This window comes from Theropithecus gelada, chromosome 13, assembly GCF_003255815.1.
Source record: "Theropithecus gelada isolate Dixy chromosome 13, Tgel_1.0, whole genome shotgun sequence".
Taxonomy (NCBI): Eukaryota; Metazoa; Chordata; class Mammalia; order Primates; family Cercopithecidae; genus Theropithecus; species Theropithecus gelada.
Window position 1 is genome coordinate 44,983,165 of NC_037681.1, and position 25,791 is coordinate 45,008,955.

The window sequence follows — 25,791 nt, forward strand, 5'->3', positions numbered from 1 at the left end:
GACAAGGAAAATTCTAGAAAGTAGAATCACTAAGATAATTTAGATATTACTGAAAGGAATTACACACGCACATACATATATATATAAAATTTTAGAATCCAAGATTTATAAACTTTGGAACAAAAATTAGGGTTTGCAAAAGCAGAACTTTTGATTTTGATGGAACAGTGCATTTTATTTTAAAGTCCTTGACATCTTATAATAAATAATTGGTTTTATATTATAGCGTACCATAGAAGGTAAGTCATGATTAGCTATATGAATAACTTTATTTTCATGTGATGTTTGGACTAAGAATAGAAAAGATTCTTTGCTTATGTATTTGAGTACCTTATATACTACCTAGTTTTTAGATGTGGTATATTTTAATGTCACCTTTTCTGTAAGTCTCTTACTGGGTATATTAGGGAAATGTTTTGATGTGGAGGCCAAGCCAAAAGATTGGGGCTATATTGATGACTTTTCTATTTATTAGTTATGTGACCATAGGTTAGTGGTATAACTTAAAGTGTATACAAATTCTGGAACCAGATTACCTAAGACGTGTTTCTTCCTCTGCCATTTAAGTGGTTGGGCAGATTAAGTAACTTGTCCATGCCTCAGTTTTCTCATCACTAAAATAGATTTTAATATTACCTACCTGATGTTCATGAGTAAATGAGTTATAAGGTTTATGAGGGAATTAATTAACATAGGTTAGGTGCTTAGAACAGTGATTGGCATATAGTAAATCTTATTAAAGTGTTAGTATTCATTATCATCATCATCATCATCAGAGCATAGTTTATTAGTATGATAAAACTGTCAAAATGGAAATAATATATACTTCATAGGGCAGTTGTGAGGAATAAGTGAATTAATGCATATAAAACATATAGTACATGTTCAATATATATAAAATATTGTCACATCCTTTAGTTAGATGAGTATTAATGGGCTTATATTTTAACTTACAAACTTTTTATTTTGTTTCTCTCAAATCATTTGTTACTATGGACTTTATAATGTGAAAGTAGCAACTGGAAGGATAAGCATGCTTATACCACTAAAGTGGCCTATCGTCTAAATATTTGAGAAGTACTTTACTGGGTGACAATTGCAGGGGTCCTTATTCTAAAAATTTAAAAGTCTGCATCTCCAGTTTAAAATGTATGAGCATTATTTTTATTGTTATTATTCTGTTTTCATAATTATTTTGCTATTGAGAACCCTGGAAAATGGAATTTGAGTTTCACTTGTTCCAAGTTAGTCTTTTTAGCTGGTCATTGCAGCAGAAGGAATATAGCTAGCCACATTTAGTGTTAGCATTAAGAGGATATTGATGCTATTTAACCAGCCATTTACATGAAATGCTTGGGATTTTTTTTTTTTTTCATTTTTCAGTGGATATCAATAAAATAATGCCAAATATAAATGAATCAAGTAAGATGACTTAGGTTTTAAGCTGTACTTTACAAAATGCGTATCTTTTCTATAAATGTGGTCAATGAAGATTGGCTCATATTGTGATTATTATTTTTTTTTTTTTTGAGACGAAATCTTACTCTGTCATCCAGGCTGGAGTGCAATGATGCAATCTGAGCTCACTGCATCCTCTGCCTCCTGGGTTCAAGCAATTCTCTCCCTCAGCCTCCCTAGTAGCTGGGATTACAGGCATCCACCACCACACCTGGCTAATTTTTGTATTTTTAGTAGAGATGGGGTTTCACCATGTTGGCCAGGCTGATCTCGAATTCCTGACCTCATGATCCACCCTCCTCAGCCTCCCAAAGCGCTGGGATTACAGGCGTGAGCCACCACACCCGGCCCTCATATTGTAATTTTATCTGTGCCCTTTCCCTTTCAGGTTGGGAGGGTGACCCTGAAGTTAACTGGAGTTTTGCCTGACTTGATCATTTTATACCACCCTTAAAATATAATTCCATTGTTTTGGTAAATTATTTTGAGCCATTTGGCTCTATGACTTTGGTGCTTCTTCTACCATATACCATTAAAGAAAAATTTTAGTGTATTTATTTTTCTTTTATTGGTGTAGATATATATATTTATACTGTATTCTGAAATGAGTTTCTAAAATAGTTGATCAAAATTCAACAGCTTCTGATCTGGGGCTGAATTCTTTATTTTAGATATTGGAGTAATTTTATGTATAAATGTGGTTATTTGGTTTTGGATAATCATTTGTGGATTATCTGTATCTAATGCAGATCTTCATTCTCTTTTGATTCTGGCTTCTAGCTATTTTTCTGCCCACTATTATCTGAATCTCTGAAAGAGGTTGGTAAAAAGAGACAGACATTAAAAATTTTTTTAAATTTTTTAATTTATTATTATTATTTTTTAAGAGACATAGTCTGTCTGTGTAGCCAAGACCACACTTGAATTCCTGGCTCAAACAATTCTCCCACTTCAGCCTCCTGAGTAGTTGGGATTATAGACACATGTTACTGCACCCAGCAACACGAAATTTTTATCACTCAGTTTTGTCTGTGCAAATGACAAAGCAAAATAATCATCATTTTCTTTTTTAAGGCTGCTTCTGCTAGACTCTTATAAAACTCTTCTGTACACCTGCAAGTAAATATTAAGTACTTATATTCTTGTTTATACCAGCTAAAGATAGCTATAGTTAGGAAGACTGATTTTTCCTCAAAAAATACCAACACAAATTAAAGTGGATTTTGGAAGACATGTGCAGTATACTTGCATAACTCTATGTCACTCTAAGATAACTGGACTCATAGTTTCATAAGGAAATGTTGAGTTATTTTGCTAATTTGTTCTAATAAGATAGCTACCACAAATATGTGTTACAATGCTATTTTTCCTCAGTCATGAGTATACTAGGAATATTTTAATAAGGCAAATGTTTATTCTTCATCTTAAAATTAAATTTTAAATGAAGCCTATATGAAGAAAATACTGGATTTTAAAACGAATTTGGTTTTCCTTTTTTTATGTATTTGTTAATAGAAAACAAAATAAACTTTTTTCAAACTTACTCTTTGTATTTAGAAAAAATTAATGCAAAGAGTATTTATAAAAAGGGCATTGTCTCTTTATCTGTGGAATAAGTTTTTAGTGGTAAATGCAAACGTATTAAATATATTGTTTCAAACTTTAAGATACACTTAGAGGTTACATTACCAAATCCTTGATAATGTCTTTATTGTTAGCATAATAAATGTAAAAGACTGCACAAGATTCTCTTTTACAAAAGCACTTTAAGAAAAATCTAGTATTTTATGGAATCAATGAAGTAAGATTAAATGGTGTTTTGATTTTTAAGAATTCATTGATTGCTTTGAATCCATTTATTTGATTTTGCTTTCTATTCTTGGCCATAATAGTTAAGACGTTGGCAGGTGATTTATGGTAGAAATTTAGGGGAGCAGGGTCTCTTCTCTGGGCCAAGGATAACTACCATCTCAATTTGGGCCCCTGGCATTGTAGATTTTGAGAGAATTTTTGTTTCCAGGGATTTCAGGAAATCACTACCCATTCATTAGCTTCAAAATATCTAGCATTCAACAAAAATTAGGAGGCCTGTGAAGAAACAAAAATGCATGGCCCATATACGGGAAAAATAACAATCAGTAGTATCTGTCCCTAAAGGGACCAGACATTGGACCTATTTAAGAAGAAAAAGTAGGTAAGTTGGACTTCATTAAAACTAAAAACTTTTGTTCATTAAAGAATACTATAAAGAAAATGAAAAGAGAAACCACAGAATTGGAGAAAATAATCTGTAAGTCATGTATCTGATAGGGGTCTAATATCCCAAATGTAAAGCACTCTTACGACTCAATAAAAAGACAAGTTAAACCCAACCCAAAATCCTACAACTCAATAGCAAGAAAACATATAACCCAAATAAAGATCAGGCAAAGGACCCGAAAAGATATTTCTTCAAGGACGACATAAAAATGGCCAACAGGTATATGAAAGGTGCTCAACATCATAAATGATCAAGGAAATGCAAGTAAAAGCTGCTATATCACCTCACATCTATCAGCTATTAGGATAGCTGTTACAAGTTGAGTATCCCTTATCAAAAATGTTTGGGGGACCAAGATTGTTTCATATTTTGGATTTTTATGGATTTTAGAATATTTGCATTATACTTACCAGTTGAGCATCCAAAATCTGAAATGCAAAATGCTCCAATGAGCATTTCCTTTGAGTGTTATGTTGGCATTCAAAAGTTTTTGGATTTTGGAGCATTTTAGGTTTGGGATTTTTAGATTTGGGATGTTCAACCTGTATCAAAAAGACAAAAGATAACAAGTGTTGGCAAAGGTGTTGAGAAAATGTACACTTTCGGTGGGAACTTAGAACGGAGCAGCCATTATGCAAAACAGTAAAGATGCTCCTAAGGAAATTAACATGACCCAGCAATACCTTTTCTGGGTGTATACCCAAAAGAGATGAAATCAGCTCGTAAAGCTGTCTGCACTTCCATGTTCATTGCAGCATTATTCACAAGAGCTGAGACATGGAAACAACTTAGGAGTTGGCCACTGGACAAATAGATAAAGAAGTTGTAGCATATATGTATACAATGAAATATTATTCAGCCATTAAAAAGGAGGAGATCCTGCCATTAGCCACAACATAGGTGAGCCTGGAGGACATTTTGCTAAGTGAAATAAGTCAGACACAGAAAGAAGAATATTATATAATCTCATTTACATGAGGCATCTTTAAAAACAAAGTCAAATATACAGAGATAGAGAATAAACCATTGTCATAGTGGGAAAAAATGGGTAACTATAGGAGATGATGGATATGTTCGTTTGATTTGTTCGTTTACAATAATAAATATATAATAACCATTATAATATATAATAACCATTTTACTACATATCCACATCTCATGACATCATGTTGTATATCTTAAATATACACAGTAAAATTTAGTTTTTAAAAACTAGGCAAAGGAACTGAATAGACACGTCTCCAAATAAGACATACAAATGGCCAAAGAGTGCAAGAAAAGATGCTTCGTGTCATTAGCGATTAGGGAAATAGAAATCAAAACCATAATGAGATACCATTTCACACCCTCTAGGATGGCTGTAATTTTTTTAAAGGCAGGAAATAACTGTATTTGGCGAGGTTGTGGAAGATTGGAACCCTTGTACATTACTGGTGGGAATTTCAAATGGTGTAGTTACTATGGAAAACTGGTTTTCACAATTCCTCAAAAAGTTAAAGAGTTACTGTATAACCCAACAGTTCCACTCCTAGTTAAATACTCAAGAATTTAAAATATGACCACATAAAAACTTGTACATAAATGTTCACAGCAACATTATTCATAATATTCAAAAATGAAAACTACCTAAATATCCATCCACTGGTGAATGGATAAACAAAATATGGCATCTCCAAACAATGGAATATTATTCAGTTATTAAAAAGGCAGTGAAAATCCTAAAGTCCCTATCCTTCCTTAACACATGAGAAAGATTTTGGTTGTCATTGAAATGAAAAGCTAAAATGAAAACTTGTTTCAAAGACCCTTATATGTCTTAGGACTCCAGTTTGAGAAACATTTTTTATGGAAATTACCTAGTTTAGATCTTTATTTATCATGTTTTTCCTGTGAGATGCCTTTCATACAACTATTAACTTGGAGATATTTAGCTCTCAAAGTATCCTTCTCACTATATATAAATGCTTCTTTGTGCTAACTGCCTGTTAAACATTTTAAAATATATTATTAGAAATGTTTATTAACTAATTGGCAGGGACTTTTTAAAATTATGCAGTTCTCAGCTAAATCCAAGAAATGAATGACAGATTTCTTGTGTAGAAATTTAAATTCAAATGAATTATAAGGCACTGTTCTATTTCTTTAGCCTTCACCTGTTTGGTTTAGTCTGGTACGTTTGAACAGAGATAGATGTAGTTTCTAGTTCCTAAAACTACTCTCTAAAGATTGCATAAGATTGGGTATAATTTAGCAACTCTTTTTAAATCAACAAGGGTACTTTTACTTAGAAACCTTACCTAAAAACAGCGATATGTAAATTGGTTTCCTGAAACCAGCATTTATTTTCTTAATGATCCTTATTTAAGTACCCTAACTGCCAAATATAAAGCCATTCCACGTAAATACAACATAATAGTTTTTCCTCATCAGAAGTTTTACATTGCCCTGTTTATTGTGTTTTGTAAACAGGAAGCAGTTAATACCAGAATCATACTATCAGCAAATTGTGGGTGACTGTCTCATAGCTCTTCAGCTTTTGGCTCTTATTTCAGTAGGCCAGCCTGTCTGGCTGCTGTTGAGTTGTTTGTTGTTTGTTCTCCCTAGCCCCAGAATCTCAGATATAGCAGTTGTGAATCTCCAGCTAGTAGTCTAAGGGTAGCACCGTATGGGAATCTTGCTTTAGACCCAGATATATTTATTACTCAAAATTATTCAATATGTGAGATTGTATTATTCAGATCATATAACTGCAGCGTGGCTTGGGTCTGTAGTACTGTGAAATATCACAGGTTTTTTTTTTTTTGTTTTTGTTTTTTTTTTTACAAAATAGTAGATCTTTACTTTTTCAAAATTAGAAGAAATATTCCCTAATTTCTAGACCAAGAAGGCAGTTTGCTGTTTTTTTCCCCATTGAAAGTAAGACAATAAGGATTTCAAGAAAGTTCATGTTTTTCAATTATAAGAAATAACTTCAAAGATTTTAAAAAATATTTCAGAAAATATTTAACCATACAAACTTAAATATCTTTGTTTTAGAAATCTTAAATGTTGTATTAGTAAGATAGGTTAATTGTTTTTAATTCATCACCTATTTATTTAGTTTCTCCATCCTTTAGGTATTATGTTAGATATTGGATATATATACTATAAAAAGATGTAGTAACTGGCTTTGAGTTCACAATCCTGAAAGGGACACAAAAGAATTGTAACTTATAGCACATTATAATAAAAAACATAGGCCCAGGATTATTTTGAGAACAAGTAGAATTTCAGATGGATAAATTCTTAGATGGACATAACCTAATTTCATTGGAGGCTGAAAAGATGTGCAGCTAAGGAAACAAAAAATGGTACCTGAACATGAAGTAAGCATCAGCTAACTCTTTTCTTTTGAATTGGGCAAATTCTAAAGTCACATCTTTCAACTTCCTTGTTTAGCATTTTTTCTTTCGTTTCTACTTTTGTAGAAAAGTTTAGAATTGATGCTTCATTATTACAAATTTATTGAATTATTTCATTTTTAGATTACTAAATTTTAAAATGCATTTAATTTATATGAAATTAAATGACTTCTTTACTTCTGTGATCTTTGGTTAATCTTATTTATGCTTCTGTGAATCTCTACAGGGAAACAAGATGTATATTTTGTTAGTTCCAGTAATACAAAGAGCCAGTTATTTTTATTTTGTGTTTGAGTTTTAGAATGGATGGTAGCAACACCATGTTGGTCTTCTGACTTTGTTTTGTGGTAGTTGTTGCAAGTCTGGTATATTTGCCTTGCATTGGGGTTGTTCACCTTAAGTTGTAAAATTTGCAAAGGCTAACTAGGCTTCTATATTTTCCTTATTGTGTGTTCCTTCCTCTCCAGTCGCCCCCGTAGAAGGTTTGATAAATTGTTTTTTAAGACATTAATCTGTAATGCAGTTCATCTCATTTATCATTAACAGAAATCTGAAATTTAAAAGTATATCATTTTTATACATGTTTAATTTGAGGTGACAATGGGATATCCAAATGAAAACATCCAGTTAACAAGTGGACATTCAGATACCAGATTACTAAGATGAGAAAGATTGTCCTTATTCTTCATAGAGGACATCTTAGAATAAAAGTCAAATCCTGTCATCTTTCTGTTGTTAATCCTCCAGTAACCGCCTCAGTCACTGGGACTTAGTCCTTACAATGACTTTTAAGACCTTACGTGGTATAGCCTCCCATTATCTCTCTGACCTCATCACTTACTCCCCCATCCCCCGGTTCTAGCCATGCTCACCTCTTTCATGTTTCTCAAAAAGCAGTTATGCTCTTGCTTTAAGGTCCGTCTACCTCCCCTTGCCGGAAGCACTCTTCCTCCATTTATCATTCTCTTGACTCTCTCCCTTACCCCTTTCTTACCTTTGCTCATATCTCTCACTTTTTCAGTGAATCCTTTCCTAATTACCTTACTTGCTTCCCTTCCACTTCCACATACCTAAGCCTATGTTTTTGCTTTATTTTTCTCCATAGCTCTTATCACCTTCTAATATACTGTATAATTTACTTTTTAATTTCATGTGTTGTTGTCTCCCTCATAATAGAATGAAACTCAGTGAGGACAGTTATTTTGTAAATTTTATTCACTGCTGTATCTCTAGTACCTGGAACAGAGGTTGGCATATGGTAAGAGCTCAGTAAATATTTGCGGCTAATTTAAGTTGGTCTGCTCCCACATTGAGATCAATTTAAAGTTTTTTGGCTAGTATTTACCTTTTTGTCTAATATTTACCTTTGCTGAGAACATGAGCTATTATTACCAAGGATTTTATTTTTGAAGTCTTTTCTTGAGGTTGAAACTAAAGTTAACATATATAATCTATATACTTGTATATACAGATGATATATATAACATTATTTATTTATATATAGATTATATAGTAATATATAATACATAATACACAGCATGTGTAATCTATGAACACTTGATTGGACCATCATTTAGTAACTCATTCACCAGATCCTATAATAGACTCACACAATAGGTGAGAGCTGATGCAAACTTTGTATATTATGTTTAGGAGGTTGGATGTTGTCCTATGGGCATTGAGGATTTAGTGAAGGGTTTTAAGTAAGAGATTGACATGATTAGACATACACTTGGTAGACTACTCTGGTGGGTCTGCAGAGGATAAACTTAAGGAGGACAAGACAAGAAACAGGGAGAAGCTATTTGGGAAACTATTTTAGTAGTCCAGCAAAAGAGTTAAATGAGAACCTGGATTGAAATTTTGGTAAAGGAAAATATGAAGAAAGGATAGATTTTGGAAATATTTAAGAAGTAAAGGCCGGGCGCGGTGGCTCACGCCTGTAATCCCAGCACTTTGGGAGGCCAAGGCGGGTGGATCACTAGGTCAGGAAATCGAGACCATCCTGGCTAACATGATGAAACCCTGTCTCTACTAAAAATTAGCCAGGCATGGTGGCGGGCACCTGTAGTCCCAGCTACTTGGCAGGCTGGGGCAGGAGAATGGCGTGAACCTGGGAGGCAGAACTTGCAGTGAGCTGAGATCGGGCCATTGCACTCCAGCCTGGGCGACAGAGAGAGACTCAGTCTCAAAAAAAAAAAAAGAAGTAAAAACTGGCAAACCTTAGTGTTTGCTTGCATGCAGGATATGAGAGAAAAGGCTAGAATGACTACAGTGTAGCAACTGAGACAGGAAATATATGAGAAGGAAATAGGTTTATAGATAGACTTTGCCCAAGGACAGGCAGGTAGTGTTTAATCCAGGACTTAAACAAGGTTTTTCTGGCCCCAAAGCTCATGCTGGTTTTGTTTTGTTTTGTTTTGTTTTTGCTTTTTTTATTATTTTTAACTGATGCATAATAATTGAATGTATTTATGGGGTACAGTGTGATACTTTGATACATGTGTACAATGTGTGTGATCAAATCAAAGTAATTAGCATGTTCATGTCAATCATTTTTCATTTCTTCGTATTGGGAACATTCAAAATCTACTCATTTTGCTATTTGAAAATAAATTGTTGTTAATTATAGTTACCCACAATGCTATGGAACACTAGAACTAAATCCTCATATTTAGCTGTACTTTTGGATCTATTAAACAACCTCTGGCTATCCTCTCCTCCCCACATCCTTCCCAGCCTCTAGTAACCTATTCTGCTGTCTACTTCTATGAGGTTAACTTCTTTAGTTTACACGTGAGTGAGAATATGCAGTATTTGTCCTGTGGCTGGCTTATTTCACCTAGCATAATGCCCTCCAAGTTTGTCCATGTTGCCGTGAATGAAAAGATTTGATTTTTTTTTGTGGCTGTATGGTATTTCATTGTGTATATATACCACATTTTCTTTATCCGTATATCTGCTGATGGACACTTAGGTTGATTTCATATCTTGGCTTATTGTGAATACTGCCACATAAATATTGGAGTGCACATATCTCTTCAACATACTGATTTCATTTCCTTTGGACATACGCATATTTGTAGGATTGCTGTATCAGATATATAGTAGTTCTATTTTTAGTTTTTTGAAGAACCTCCATGCTCTTTTCCAAATGGCTACACTAATTTGCATTCCCACTAAAAATGTATAAGAGTTTCCTTTTCTCCTTGTTTCTTCCCAGCACAGAAGCCCATCCTTTTAACTACCATGTTGCAGTAGGCAAATCTAGTTGATTCCTTATCAGGGAAATGAGACCTTGAAAATGACATTTAAGCAGGGATGCTTTTGCTGCTGTTTATAGGACAGATTAGAAGTGAGAATGACTAGAATTGAGAAGGGAGATTAAAGGATTTGCATTAATCTACAATTAGGTATTTGGTTCCACATGAGGATTATAACCATATCTGGGAATGAAGAAGGAGGAGACAACCTTGTTAAGGAAAAATTAGCAGGATTTGAATGCCAGTTAGAAATGAGTAAAAGAGAAAGAAGAATAAAAAAATTGTAAAATTGTGATCCTAAGAGTTGGAAATTTTAATAAATAGCACGTCTAATGTGGAGAAATTGAAAATGTGCCTTTTTGGTTGCATGAAATAATAAGTTCATGATTAAAATTTTAGGGATTATTTGTACACCAAAAAATACGACAGTTACTGGTCTTCAGAAAAGGGCTAGAAGCAGAGTCAGTTTTAAGACTAGAGGAAAGGGTTTACTCAGAAATACCAATTAAAGCCATGTGAGAGACGCTCAACATTCTTTATAATAAAGTTTCTCAGTATGGCTGCTAACATACAGTGCTGTAGTTTAATAATTTAGAATTTAAGGAAAAGCTAAAAGTTCTCCCATTTAATGAGAGTTTTCTTTCCTTTTGTAAGGGTAGATGGAGTAAAAGAGAATGGTGAAGTGTGTTGTTTGGCACTAATAAAATCCAAAAGGTAGTGATGATTTTAAGACCAAGGATAGGACTCTGAGTTTCATTAGGGATTATGTGGAGAATAATGGTTGATGAGGGACAGATCAGCAGGGATCTTTAAGTGCAGTCACTAACTGGTGCAACATGTGAGAGACCTGGCTGGCATGCTAGGGGGAATGACTTTGTGTTCTCTGGGATCTATACCAAGATCCTAACATAGACTAAACATTTGATCTTTGTTGCCTGACTACATAAACAAAAGGTTAGGAGTATAGAACTCAAAGCGTAAAGTACAATTCAAAATCTAAATCTAGTTTATCGCTTTAACTTAATTATATATATATTATTTATCTTCCTATCAATATAAAATCCCAAACCTTATGAGTGAATGTTATTTTAAATTATGTTGAAAGCAGGTTCTAAATAATAAATGCAAAGAATAATTTATCTGACTCCAGTTCAACATTCGGCTTTTACATTTACACATGAAAATGATTTTTTTCTCTTTGGAAAAAAAAGTCTCAGTATCTGTTTAATTATTCTAACCACGTTTTCATCCTAATTGGTTGTAACAATTTCACAAAGGATTATTAATTTTATTTTACAGATGTGGAAAAGAAAGCATAGAAACACTGTCTGATGACCTCTGTACTTTTATATAGATCCTGATATTTTTATGATGGCTGTAATTATCTATTCATTGACATAGCACAGTTTTTAGAAATTTTCTAACAGAGAGGAGCTTCCCTACCTTTATTTGGTTGGAAAGGTCATAAGGGTAGATTTCTTACTGTTGTCCTTCCTGTTTAGGTGTGAAGTTTTTCAACATGAGTGGCCTCGGGGACAGTTCATCCGACCCTGCTAACCCAGACTCACATAAGAGGAAAGGATCGCCATGTGACACACTGGCATCAAGGTAGGAACACTCCTCTTAGTCTATTTTTGGCAGAGCTGCTTTATTACTTTCGCTGCCACTTCAGAGCTTTTGTTTAATCTACTCCAAGTTCAGTGACTTTCTTTGAGTCTTTCATACTCACCATGTTGTCTTCCTTCCCCCAGGGTCTTTGCACATGCTTCTCCCTCAATCCAGCTTGCTTCCTCTTGATTTCCTTTAGTTAACACCTACTCATCCTTGAGATGTCAGCTTAGTCATTACATCCTTAAAGAGAGCCTTCTCTTCCTTCCATAACTGTTAGATCAAGTTCCTTCTTTCATGTAACTGTCTCAGATGTTTTTATAGCCATGATCCATAATTGCAGATTTTTACTAGTGTGATTATTTCATGAATTTCTGGCTTCCCTGCTAGACTCTAAGCTGCCACTTGGTAAAGGACCTTGTCTGTTCTTGCTCATCATTGTATCTTTAGTTCCTAACACAGTGTGTGGCTTATATATAGTAAGAACACAGTAAAGATTTGTCAAATGAATAAATAAATCTGTTATATACCTTTAATTGCTGTCTTAGAACATTATGGCATTAATGGAACTAAGAAATATCAGACTTTAAAAAAATGATTATTGTGTAGTTAAATATTTGGTTATAAGAAATATGACCACCTTAAACAGGCTAAAAGAAACCTAATGCTAAGGAGACCCTCACAAATGCCAGATAGAGAAGAAACCTCAAATGCCAGATAGATTTAAATATGCATAGTTATATTCAGTCCTGTTAACTTTTGATTAGTATTGCATTACATGAATATACCACATTTGAAAAACATGTTTTTATGCAAATACATTCCCTAGCTGCTCATTTAATATTAGATTAAAAGAGCAGCTAACTTCCTACCTGAGAGTAGCTTCCTACATTGAGTGGAAATTTTATTCCACTCATCTTCTAGGATTTAGAGGAAAGTTTTTCGAACTCCACACTATTGACATTTTGCATCAGAAAATTTTTTGTTGTAGGGGAGCTGTCCTGTATTTTGTAGGGTGTTTAGCATTATCCCTGCTTCTACACACCAAATGTCAATAGCATCTTAGTTGTGACAACCAAAAATATCTCCAAACATTGCCAAATGTCCCCTGGGGCCAGGGAAAGCAAAATCACCTCTAGTTGATAATCACTGATCTAGAGAATAAAGCTACAGAAGACTCTTCTGTCCTTGGGTTACATGCTGCTTTCTCATGGGAGGAAAAAAGGGAGGATTTTAACAGGAGAATGCCAAGGCTCCAGGCTTGAGAAAGAAAAGTGACCATTTATCTTACTCAGCTCGGAGAGCTGTCAGAGAGAGACAATAACCTGAGTATTCATAAGCACAAGTAAGTGTCCAGATGCTGGGAGGAATGTTGAGATCAAGATACGATCTAGAAGTGTGTTGTCAAAAATTAATGCTCTTGTTTTTATCTGTATATAAAGTCAGTCGTTAAAGGAAAAGTTCAGAATAAGTAACTATCTTTTACATTTAATTTTTTGTTTGGGGAAATTTTTTAAATATGTAAAAGAATATAGACTAAGAAACTATATCCAACACAATGTAATTGATAATATTCACATTATTATTTTGTTAATATTTTATCATATTTGCATAATCCTCTTTAAAAGTAATACAATATTGATTTGTCTGCAGTATTTTAATCTATTTTTAATAATCATGTGTGTATTTTATATATATACACACACAGGTATCTGAGCAATATAGAATATTAAATTTACATAATTTATATGATACTGTGTGTGTGTGTGTGTATATATATATATATTTTTTTGAGATGGCGTCTCGCTCGGTCGCCCAGGCTGGAGTGCAGTGGCGCAATCTCAGATCACTGCAAGCTCCACCTCCCAGGTTTACGCCATTCTCCCGCCTCAGCCTCCCGAGTAGCTGGGACTACAGGCGCCCGCCACCACGCCCGGCTAGTTTTTTGTATTTTTTTTAGTAGAGACGGGGTTTCACCGTGTTAGCCAGGATGATCTTGATCTCCTGACCTCATGATCTGCCCGTCTCGGCCTCCCAAAGTGCTGGGATTACAGGCTTAAGCCACCACGCCCGGCCATGTATTTTCTATAGTGTACTTTTTCAACATGGATTTTGAGGTTTAAATATGCATAGATATATTCAGTCCTATTAACTTTTGATTAGTATTGCATTACATGAATATACCACGTTTGAAAAATATTATTTTTCTACAAATGTATTCCCTAGAGATAAACAGCCCTGTTATAAATTTTCGATGTTACAGCCAGCCCTGCAGCAAACATCCTCACACGTATCTCCTGTTTTATACATAAGAGTTTCTTTGGTCAGGCACAGTGGTTCACTCCTGTAATCTCAGCACTTTGGAAGGCCAAGGAAGGTGGATCACCTGAGGTCAGGCGTTTGAGACCAGCCTGGCCAACATGGTAAAAACCCATCTCTACTTAAAAAAAAAAAAAAATTAGCCAAGTATGGTGTCAGGCACCTGTAATCCCAGCTATTCAGAAGGCTGAGGCAGGAGAATTGCTTGAACATGGGAGGTGGAGGTTGCAGTAAGCTGATACAGTGCTACTGCGCTCCGGCCTGGGCAACGAGCAAAACTCCGGCTCAAAAAAAAAAAAGAGTTTCTTTAATATCTGTATAAATTTTTATGTTCACTAGGTAAGTACCACATTGTTTTTCAAATAACAGGCATTGAGAATTCCTTTTTTCCCACATTGTTACTAACACTGTTCTCTTCTCATTTTAGTACTTTGCCAATCTAATGGGTGTGGGGTTATAGTTTTAGGGGCATTTCCATGATAATTAGATAAACTGATCATCTTTTTTTGGTCTTTTACTCATTTATATTTTCCTCCTTTGTGAATTTCTTGGTTGGTTGTATCTTTTGCCCATGTTCCTGCTGGGTTGTTTGTTCTTTTCTTTTTTATTTCTAAGACTTATTTTAAATTTTCTGGTTACTAACCTTTTCTTGCTTATAATTGATGCAAGTATCTTCTCCCAACCTGTTGGTTAACATTATTTATGGTGTCTCTTGACATACAGAGCCATAGGTTTTCATGCGTCGAGCTTTTTAGGGTCTTGTTTAATAATTTTCTTCTACTCTAAGGTTTTAAATATATTTTCGTAATGTTTTCTTCTAATACACGTTTAAGGTTTTAATTAATCTGAAATTTATTTTTGTGCATGGTGTAATGTAGGGACCTAATTTTATTTATTGTTTTTCCCGGTTATACACTACCCTTGACTGTTTTTGTTCTGTTATCTTTATTATAAATCAAGTTCCTGTATATATAGGGATCTTGTCTGAGCTTTTTTGTAGTTGCCTTGATATGTGATGGAACAAGTTGTTCTTCTTGGTTATTCTTCAAATCCATCCATTGTGCTGAATCTTCTTACGTGTTCTAATGGTTTATCTGTAGATGCCCTGATGTTTTTGTGTATATAACATCATTACAAATATAAAAGTTTTGTATCTTCTCTTCTTTAGATATCTTAAAGATAATTATCTTCACATTTGCTTTAAAAATATTTGAAAGTACCATCTCCTTGAGGTTTGTAACTCAAATATGTGCTTCAGTTTTAACAAAACGATGTATTTGATATGGTAAACTAAAAATTTATAATATTGAAACTGAGTTTATGTATGAATATCACCTTGTAATGTTTCTGTCTCCCCAAACAGAAGTGAATTCATTAATCATAAAGAGCATCTGTTAGACATCAGGGTATTGCCAGCATTGTGTACAGATCCTTGAACAGGAGAGTTTCTCAGCAATTGTCTGGTGGGGTGAGATATCTCGTATCTCCCTCCTGTTACCTCTTCTCCATTCATTCATTCTTCTAGGAGAATGAGGATTAAAACGTTAATCTCAAAATTATAGGTAGCTGTGTTTGTGCTTGTTGAGCATTTCCAATTCAACTCAAGTACACATTAAGTGCCCGCTCTTCAGCCAGCACCATTTGCATGATATTTTAAGGATACAAGTGAAATGTGAGACGTTTCTGTCTTTAGGGAGCTTACAAATCTGGTCATGGCACTCATTCTGCTTTTTAAATTTCTGGGCTCCCCGTGTCCCTGAAAATAAATAATCATAATCAAAACGATGATAATAGATAACATTTACTGAGCTAAAAGTATATGCCAGGAACTCTGCCAAGCATTTTACATGTATTCTCTTTTTTATACAAAACTCTGGGAAGTAATGTCATTATCCTAGTTTTACAGATAAGAAAATTGAAGCTTAGAAAAGTTAACTTTCCACTAAGTGACTTGCTCGGGGTTGGATGGCTAGTAAATGACAGGAAGTTTGGGCCTGTGCATTTTTTGTTGTTGTTGTTAAGGCACAGGATCTCATTCTATTGCCCAGGCTGGAGTGGAGCAGCACAATCATAGCTCACTGCAGCCTCCAACTCCTGGGCTCAAGCAATCCTCCTGCCTCAGCCTCCCGATTAGCGCATACCAGCATGCCTGGCTAATTTTTATTTATTTATTTTTTTTGAGACAGGGTCTTGTTGTGTTACCCAGGCTGGTCTTGAACTCCTAGCCTCAAGCATTCCTCCTGCCTCTGTCTCCCAAAGTTCTAGGATTACAGGTGTGAGCTGCTGTACCCAGCTGAACCTGTGCTTTTAAGTAGTATACCATGCTTTTTATCATGGCGTGCAAGATCCCTGTGATCTGATCTGGACCACATCTTTTGCCCTTTTGTTTCTTATCTATAGTTTAGCTATACTGAACTACTTATAGATTCTTTAACTTGGTATTTTCACTCTTACTTTATACCTTTGAAAAAGCTGGTTTTTTCTTTCAGGAAGCCAGCCTCTCCCTACCACTAAGTTCATGCATCTTGTTCTCTAGGTCTAGGTGTACTTCTGTAGTATTCTAGTCTTGCTGCATAGTATTGTAATGGCCTGTTTTCTTTGTTTTCCAACTAATTGGGAGCTGCATCTAATTTATTTTTGGATCCTCCAGACACAGTACATGATTATCTGGCATATAATAAGTATAGGAGTATTTGTTGAGTTAGCTAGTTTGTTGAAGGAAAAACGGTACACACATGAGATATTAACTCAGAGTAGCATTAACTAGGAGGTCTGCAATATAAATGGTAATAAAAAGGATTCGTAAAGAGAGAAATATAGTTGACCCAGAGTAATAAAGGAAGACTTCTTTTCCATTAAGGTAGACTTTTTTTTTTGCCATCTCCACTTTTGGCTTTGAACATATCTGCTCTCATTTCATCTCCTTGCTTATTGGTTACTTCATTTCATGGTGAGTTTTTGTAGTCTCAATCTCTAGTCATTTTATAGACACCTTGCCAGTTCATTACTTTTAGCTTCTTGCTTTCTCTGTCCCCTCTCTGTCTGCGTGTCCTGCCTGTTCTATCACTTTTTTCTTTTTCTGTATACTGTCTTCAAGTTCTTTGGTTTTACACAAAACTTACCATCAAAAACATATTTGAGAGTTCCACCAAGAGAGTCCAGTGTACTCTAAATGTTGAAATTTAGATCCATGGATTTAAATAGATCATAATTTTAGACTGAATTTACTAAATATACCTTATATCAATTAGTTTCTCTAAGGTAAAAGTAGATGTCTTCAAACACTGTCAGGTTGCAGAGCTGAGGTTCTCTAAAACCTTGTATGTATCAAAATGTATGTTACTCATTTTATTCATGCCTTGGTGTGTAATTTGTCAAAATATCTTGCTCCATTTTCTTGTTATGGGAGTTATAAGATACAATTTTAATAACTACAATTGGGGAAATTCCTCAATAATGAAAGACTTAAAAGATGAAAGACAGAAATGTGACGGTTGCAGTTTTAAAATTTGGTTTTGTTTTGGCATTTGTAATATTTTGTTTTGTGTAGGTAAATACATTTGATTAGTTGATTCTTTTCAACTTACTATATTATTTTGTGCTGTTGTTTTTATAGTCTTTAATATTATTAAGAAAGGTAAATGGGGCTGGGCTTGGTAGCTCACACCTGTAATCCCAACACTTTGGGAGGCTGAGATGGGCGGATCATGAGGTCAAAAGATCGAGACCATCCTGGCCAACATGGTGAAACCCTGGCTCTACTAAAACACAAAAATTAGCTAGGCGTGGTGGCATGTGCCTGTAGTCCCAGCTACACAGGAGGCTAAGGCAGAAGAATTGCTTGAACCCGGGAGGCAGAGGTTGCAGTGAGCCGAGACTGCACTGCAGCCTGGCGACAGAGTGAGATTCCGTCTCAAAAAAAAAGAAAAGAAAAGTAAATGGTATCTTAATTGTTGCCAGTTATGAGCTTTATAGCAACCGATCTTCCCCTCTTCTCTCCTCTATTTTCTATTACTTTTCTATCTAGCCAAATGATTTTGATTGCTGCTTATAAAACAAAGAGCTACTTGTGACCAGTTCTCCTATTATATTAGTTTGATAATAACAAAATTTCAAAGTCATACTTAACTGTCTTTATATGTGTTACAAAACAAGTTACCTGATGACTTGGCTAAATAAACCAGGGCTAAAGACTGAAAGGCGAAACCAAATCATGGTCATTGAGTACATTTGGTATACTTTTTTAAAAAGGTGCTACCTGTATGCGCTGTTATTCCTTGTTCTCATTATTTTGCTTTAATATAAATTGTTTGACTTTGTTTATTGCATTTATAGGAACTTACAAATAGTTTTTTTTCTGTCTTTTTAGGACACAGCTGTATACAGAATACATTGTTCACTGTACCTTCATCTCTGTTATTATCCTTATTATTTTGCTTTTGAATGGATACTTTTTTGATGAGGATCAACTAATGGTTTAATCATAAGAATTAAAAGTTTATCAGAGTTACCGGATTTCTAACTGTAACTTTTGAATTCTAGTATCGTTTTCCCTGCTTAATTTATACCAGTTATTTGAAAATTGAGATTTTTCTATTTCAAGGAGTTATTCATAATATAAAGTAGTTCCAAATGCAACTAGTGTATTTATTGTATGTTTGCTTTTAATATCTAGTAATTGTTAGTTATTTGAAAATATTCAAGGTGTATATATGATTGGGGAGATATATCTGTTATAGCAGTCAATTTACTTTATATATTTTAGCCAGAATTGTTTTCTAAACTTTGGTATTTGGTAGTGTCCATTTTTTAGATGTGAATTTATATCACTTTCTAAATCTGGTGTTATATTTTCAACAAAAATAAAGATCTCACTAAATGTGTAAGCATAGATACTTGATCAGAGAAGGAAATATGGTGATACAAATGTACACTAACTGGATTTTCTTTGTGTGACAGCACTGAAAAGAGGCGCAGGGAGCAAGAAAATAAATATTTAGAAGAACTAGCTGAGTTACTATCTGCCAACATTAGTGACATTGACAGCTTGAGTGTAAAACCAGACAAATGCAAGATTTTGAAGAAAACAGTCGATCAGATACAGCTAATGAAGAGAATGGAACAAGGTAAAAAACAAACAAAAAAAACCCCCATGGCCGTGTGCTTTGTTATTAAGAAATTTATAATATGTCATTTTGCTTTATTATTATTATTATTATTAGTTTGTTTTTTTGTTTTTTTTTTTTTTTTGAGACAGAGTCCCACTCTGTCACTCGGGCTGGAGTGCAGTGGCACGATCTCAGCTCACTGCAACCTCTGCCTGCCAGGTTCACGCTATTTTCCTACCTAAGCTTCCCAAGTAGCTGGGACTACAGGCGCCCGCCACTACACCTGGCTAATTTTTTTGTATTTTTTTAGTAGAGATGGGGTTTCACTGTGTAGGCCAGGATGGTCTCGATCTCCTGACCTCGTGATCCACCCGCCTCGGCCTCCCAAAGTGCTGGGATTACAGGCGTGCACCACCGTGCCCAGCCTACTTTTTTATTAAGAAATTACATTGAACATTATATATAAATAAATGTCTTTGTTAAAATGCTGTTTATTTTAGAAAGAGAACCTGAGAATCTTCTTGTTATAACAAAGTGTCTTATTAAGTTAACTCAAAAGCTGGTTGCTTTAGATTATGGGACTCAGTATCATAAGAGATTGAGTCAGAAGACACAAGTTGTGGAGTTGGACCTGAGGCCCTGGCATAGAGTTCTTTAGGACAGTAACTCCATGAAGGGAAAAATCTCTCCAGCTTTATGAGGAAGTTTGTCTCTACTTGGGCTCTTCTCTCAAAAAACCCTGATTTTAAAAAAATTTTTATTTTATTTTATTTTATTTTTTTTAAATTTAATTTTATTTTTTTAAATTTATTTTGAGATGGAGCCTCACTCTGTCACCCAGGCTGGAGAGCAGTGGTGTGATCTCGGCTCACTGCAACCTCTGTCTCCCGGGTTCAAGCAGTTCTCCTGCCCCAGCCTCCCGAGCAGCTGGGATTACAAGTGCGTGCCCCTATGCCCAGCTAATTTTTGTATTTTTAGTAGAGACGGGGTTTCACCATGTTGGCCCGGCTGATGTATTTTTAAGGTTCATATTTTTACTACCTGTATTTACTAGGAACCCCATACCATCAAACCTCCTTGGTTGCCTACCAGAAACAAAGGCAAAGCACTTTGAAGAAACAATCCCACAAGCTGGCCCCATGGGAGTGCCACAGAACAAGTGCTTCTGAGGGTGATTTTACACTGCAAAGTTACTTAACATATGAGGAAATAATCTAGAGTAACAACACAAATAATAAACAGAAGGACTGACCCCAAAGAACTTCAGATTATTAACATTAAAGTTTTATAATTTTAAGATTTTAGAAACTGGAAAATGGATAGTCTAGTGACAACTGATTTAGCAACGGGAGAAACCATACTGTAAAACTGCAGAGGGGAGCACTGGCAAGACGCCTGGCTAACACTAACAGCCTGGCTCCTGCTTCCTAAATTGGGGGTGGCAGGATTCCTCTGGGTAAACTGAGCAGTCGGAAGGTGAAGTCATGTGGGGATGATCCTCAAATGAAAAAATTCATTCCTTATCTTGCACCCACTCCTCACATAACTGCATGTTCTGTTTAATGTGAACAAAAAGCCAGATATTGGAGGAAAGCCTGTAATATAAAAGAGAGCAAACCAAGCAAATAAACAGAAAAAAGGAAACTCAGAGGAAGCCGAAACAATGCAGGGAGCTGAAGAAAACTTAAAAAGATACCAGTCCCTCGGAGACATGAGGGAAGATATTTCATCAAAAAATGAGAATAAGTCCTATAAAATGAAATATTCAAGAGAAGAAATAGCTTTTGGAACTTAAAAACAGGATAACTGATAAAAATTTTACCTGTTTCTACTCTTTGCCTCCTCACACTCTGTGCCCTGACCAGTTGCAGGCACACCCTGCCCCCGCTATTTACGCTTGCTGTTCCCTCTGTCTGGAATGCTCTGTCTCTAGATATCCACATGCTTTATTCACCCTTTTCATGTCTTTGCTCAAATATGTCTTCTGAGTAAAGTTGTTCCTAACTAAACTGTTTGAAATATTTTAAAAACTAGAAAACAAAATCTATGCATCTTTTTACACCTTCTTTATTTTCCCCACAGTACTGTTAACATCTGACATATGACATATTTTATATATTATTTGCCTGCCCCCACTAGAGTTCCATGAGGGCAAGGATTTTTGTTTGTTCACGACTATATCCTCAGTACCTAGAACAGCACTTGGGTACATAGTAGGCTTTCAATGCATGTTTGTTGAATGAATGGATGAAGGGATGAGAATTGAAGAAATCTCTTAAATAATAAGCAATGGAAAATGAGAGAAAAAATAAGAAACTTATAGGATTAGTTCAGGAAGTCTAACATATGATTAATCCCAGAAAAAAAGAGAATAGAACAAATAGAAGGGAAGAAATGATAAGAAAAATAATGCAAAAATAATGTTCTCAGAACTAGAAGAATATTAGTTTCCAGATTGAAAGCCCTCATGTAGTGCCCAGCACAGTTGTTGAAAAAGAAAGATAAAGTAACTTATACCAATGCACAATTTAGTAACATTTCAGAACACCAGGGAGAAAAACAAGAGAGAAGAAAAAACAGGTCTCACACATACTAGATTGCTTTCAGAATAGGTTCAGATTTCTAAATAACAACATTGAAAACTAAAATTCTAGACCCAGAATTCTGTGTTCATCCAGTTGAAGTTATGAGTGCCAAATAGACATGTTCAGACTTTCAGAGTCTCAAAGGTATTACCTCCAGTTATACCTGTTTCAGAAATCTCTATCCAATCCAAGATAGTAATGCTAGAAAGAAGGGCATAGGATCTTAACCCAGGGAAACCATGGAATCTTAACACAAAGAAAGGTAAAAGGAGACCCAGGATTACAGTTGCGCAGCAACCTAGAAAATAGCCAGTCCTAGTTGCAGCAGGTGGATAGAGGACTCTAGGGAACATTTCCATAGGAAAAAAGGAACGCATAAGAGTATCTGCTAACTGACTGAATCGAGGTGAATTTTTCAGCTTTGGAGGGGAGCTTAGGGTTGAATTAAACTATACATAACATCTGAAACACTAAATATAAGAAAAGAAGTGTAAATTATAACACACACCTTGGCTCCCTTATAAAGTATGTTTATGTGACCATAGTAACATATATATTAAATATTGGTTACTCAAAAAATTGTTAAAACTATACTGAAAGTAAGAGAGGAGGGGTACTTTGTGTAGCAGGTTGGTGTAAATAACTTAAATTCTTTACCTTTCATGATAGCATGTCAATAGATTCTGTCTAACGTGGACAAAATCAGGTTGTAGCAAATTAGCATGTTACTAAGAAGTATGAAGCGTATTAGGATATAGGCTAGGCTAGTATAACAACACACCCAAAATACAATGGTTTTAAAAAGATGGTCTGGGAAGGTGTCAGGGATTGACTCCTTCCATCTGTTTTGCTCTGCCATTCCTAGGGTATTGCCATTATCCATGTGGTTAGACATGGCCCCCTTGTCCATGTCCCAGCTAACAAGAAGGAGAAAGAAAAAAACAAGAAGGCATGCTTCTTTTCCATTACAGATAAGACCCAGAAATTGCATGTCACTAATGTTCACGTTCCCTTAGACCAGAAACTAGTCACGTAGCCGTTCCTACCTTAGGTTTTCCCTAACATGTTAGATGTTTTGAACTTCACACAAAATTATTTAATCTGCTTGAACTTCATAGTTTATGTTTTTTAGAACTTGTTTACAAACAAAAGCCTTTCTTACCCTCATGTAATAAAACACATGAAATGATGAAGGAAATGTATCTTAAAATGAGAAACTCCTGCACCATAATAATAAAAAGATAACATAATTTAAAAATAAACAAAGACCCTGAATAGACATTTCTCCGAAGAAAATGTACAAATGGCCAACAAGCACATGAAAAAGATGCCCAATATCATTAGCCATTAGGGAAATGCAAACTAGAATCACAGTCACATACCATTTCACACTCAGATGGCTGTAATCAAAAAGACAGATAAGGCTGGGTGCTGTGGCTCACGCCTGTAATCCCAGCACTTTGGGAGGCCAAGGTGAGGAGATCGCTTGAGCCCAGGAGTTTGAGACCAGTCTGGGCAACATAGCGAGACCCTGTCTCTACAAAAAAATTAATAATTACCCAGGCACCGTGGTGCATCCCTGTAGTCCCAACTATTTGGGAGGCCGAGGTGGGAGGATTGCTTGAGCCCAGGAGTTTGAGGTTGCAGTGAGCTATGATTGTGCCACTGCACTCCATCCTGGGCAACAGAGTGAGGAGTGTCTTAGGAAAAAAACAAAAAATGGTAGTAACAAGTGTGGGTGAGAAATTGAAAGCCTCACATACTTCTAATGAGAATGGAAAAATGATAGAGCCACATTGGAAAACAGTCCAACAGTTTCTCAACTGGAGGAGAGTTTAGGGCTGAACATAGAGTTAGCTATCATATGACCCAATAATTCCACTTCTAGGTGTATCCCCAAGAGAAATGAACACATGTCCATACAAAAATTTGTACATGAATGTTCACAATAACATTATCACAAATTGCTAAAAAGTAGAAACTACCCATATGTCCATCATATGGGTGAAAGTAGAAACTACCCATATGTCCTATAAAAGGACATATACCCCTATGAAGGACTATCATTAGGCAATAAAAAGGAATAAAGTACTGATAAATAATTCAACATGGTTGAACTCTGAAAACATGCTAAGCGAAAGAAGCAGCCCAGTCACATATGACCACATGTTGTATGATTCCATTTATAGGAAATGTCCAAAGAAGGCAAATTCACTGAGACAAAAAATAAATTGGTAGATATCTCAGGCTTAGGGGTATTGGAAAAATGGGGAGTGACTGGTAATGGGAATGGAGTTTTTTGGGAGGTGATGAGAATATTCTAAAATTGTGATGGTAGTTGCACAACTCTGTGAATATACTAAAAATCATTGAATTGTGTGCCTTAAATGAGTTAATTGCATGTTGTGTAAATTATAGCTCAAGAAAGCCGTTATTATAAGTATGATGTGAGATAACATACCATAGGTTTGCAAAAATTAAAAACTATAATATTGTTTTCAGCAAGGATGCAGAAGAGCCAAACCAATGTTACAACCTCTTTGGAGAGCAGTTTGTCAATACCTAGTAATATAAGTTATACAGACCTTATGATCCTGCAATTTCACTTCTAGTATTTATCCTGAAAAAACTGACACATGTACAAAAGAGGAAATATCAAAAATAGTTTATTATAGGACTGTAGTTATCAAAAGACCTACCAGTAGGGGAATAGAAATCTACTATGGATTATTTATATAATGTAATACTCTTAACAGCAGTTAAAATGAATGAATCAGACCTACATGTATCAATGTGGTTAAATCTCAAACATAATACTGAGTGGAAAAAGTAAGTTGAAAAAGTTTGTACAGTTGTCCCTTGGTATGTGTGGGGGGTTGCTTTCATGACTTCCCACTGATACTAAAATCTGAGTATGCTCAAGTCCCTGATATAAAATGGTGTACTAGCCAGGGGCAATGGGGCATGTCTGTAATCCCAGCTACCTGGAAGTCTGAGGCTAGAGGATTGCTTGAGCTTAGGAGTTTAGGGTTAGCCTGGGCAACATAGCAAAATCCCTGTCTCTTAAAATAAAACAAACAAAATTTAAAAATAAGATAAAATGTAATAATTTTTGCATATAATTGATCCTCCCATGTACTTTTTTTTTTTTTTTTTGAGACAGGCTTTCACTTTGTCGCCCAGGCTGGAGTGCAGTTGCGGGATCTTGGCTCACTGCAACCTCTGCCTCCTAGGTCCAAGCAATTATTGTACTTCAGCCTCCTGAGTAGCTGAGATTACAGACATGTGCCACCACACCCAGCTAATTTTTATATTTTTGTTAGAGGGAGGATTTCACCATGTTGGCCAGGCTGGTCTCCAACTCCTGATCTCAAAAGATCTGCCTGCCTTAGCCTCCCACGTCTGGGATTACAGACGTGAGCCACCTCGCCTGGCCCATGTACTTTTAAATAATCTCTAGATTACCTATTATGATACCTACGACAATGTAAAGGCTATGTAAATAGTTGTACTGTATTGTTTAAGGAATAATGATGAAAAGATGAAAAAAAATCTATATGTATTCAGCACAGACACAATTTTTTCTCAAATATTTTTGATCTATGGTCAGTAGAATCCATGGATGGGGAGGACTGATGGTATATATAACTACACATTTATGTAAACTTTAAAACATGAAACAATAATATATTGTTTATATGTATGTTTATATAAAACAATAATATATTTTTATGAAATCATACATATGGAGTGAAAGTATAAAAACATGCTTAGAATGATTATGGCAAT

At 35.2% G+C, this 25,791-nt stretch overlaps 1 protein-coding gene across 1 annotated transcript in view; it reads left to right on the forward strand.

The window, feature by feature from the left end:
• The window catches only part of NCOA1 (nuclear receptor coactivator 1), a 275,560-nt gene that overhangs the window by 151,118 nt on the left and 98,651 nt on the right, over nt 1-25,791 (forward strand). The window contains exons 5-6 of the mRNA XM_025354227.1: nt 11,885-11,990; nt 19,269-19,435. Coding sequence (XP_025210012.1) covers nt 11,902-11,990; nt 19,269-19,435 — 256 coding nt within the window. The 5' untranslated portion in view covers nt 11,885-11,901. The remainder of the gene's footprint in view (nt 1-11,884; nt 11,991-19,268; nt 19,436-25,791) is intronic.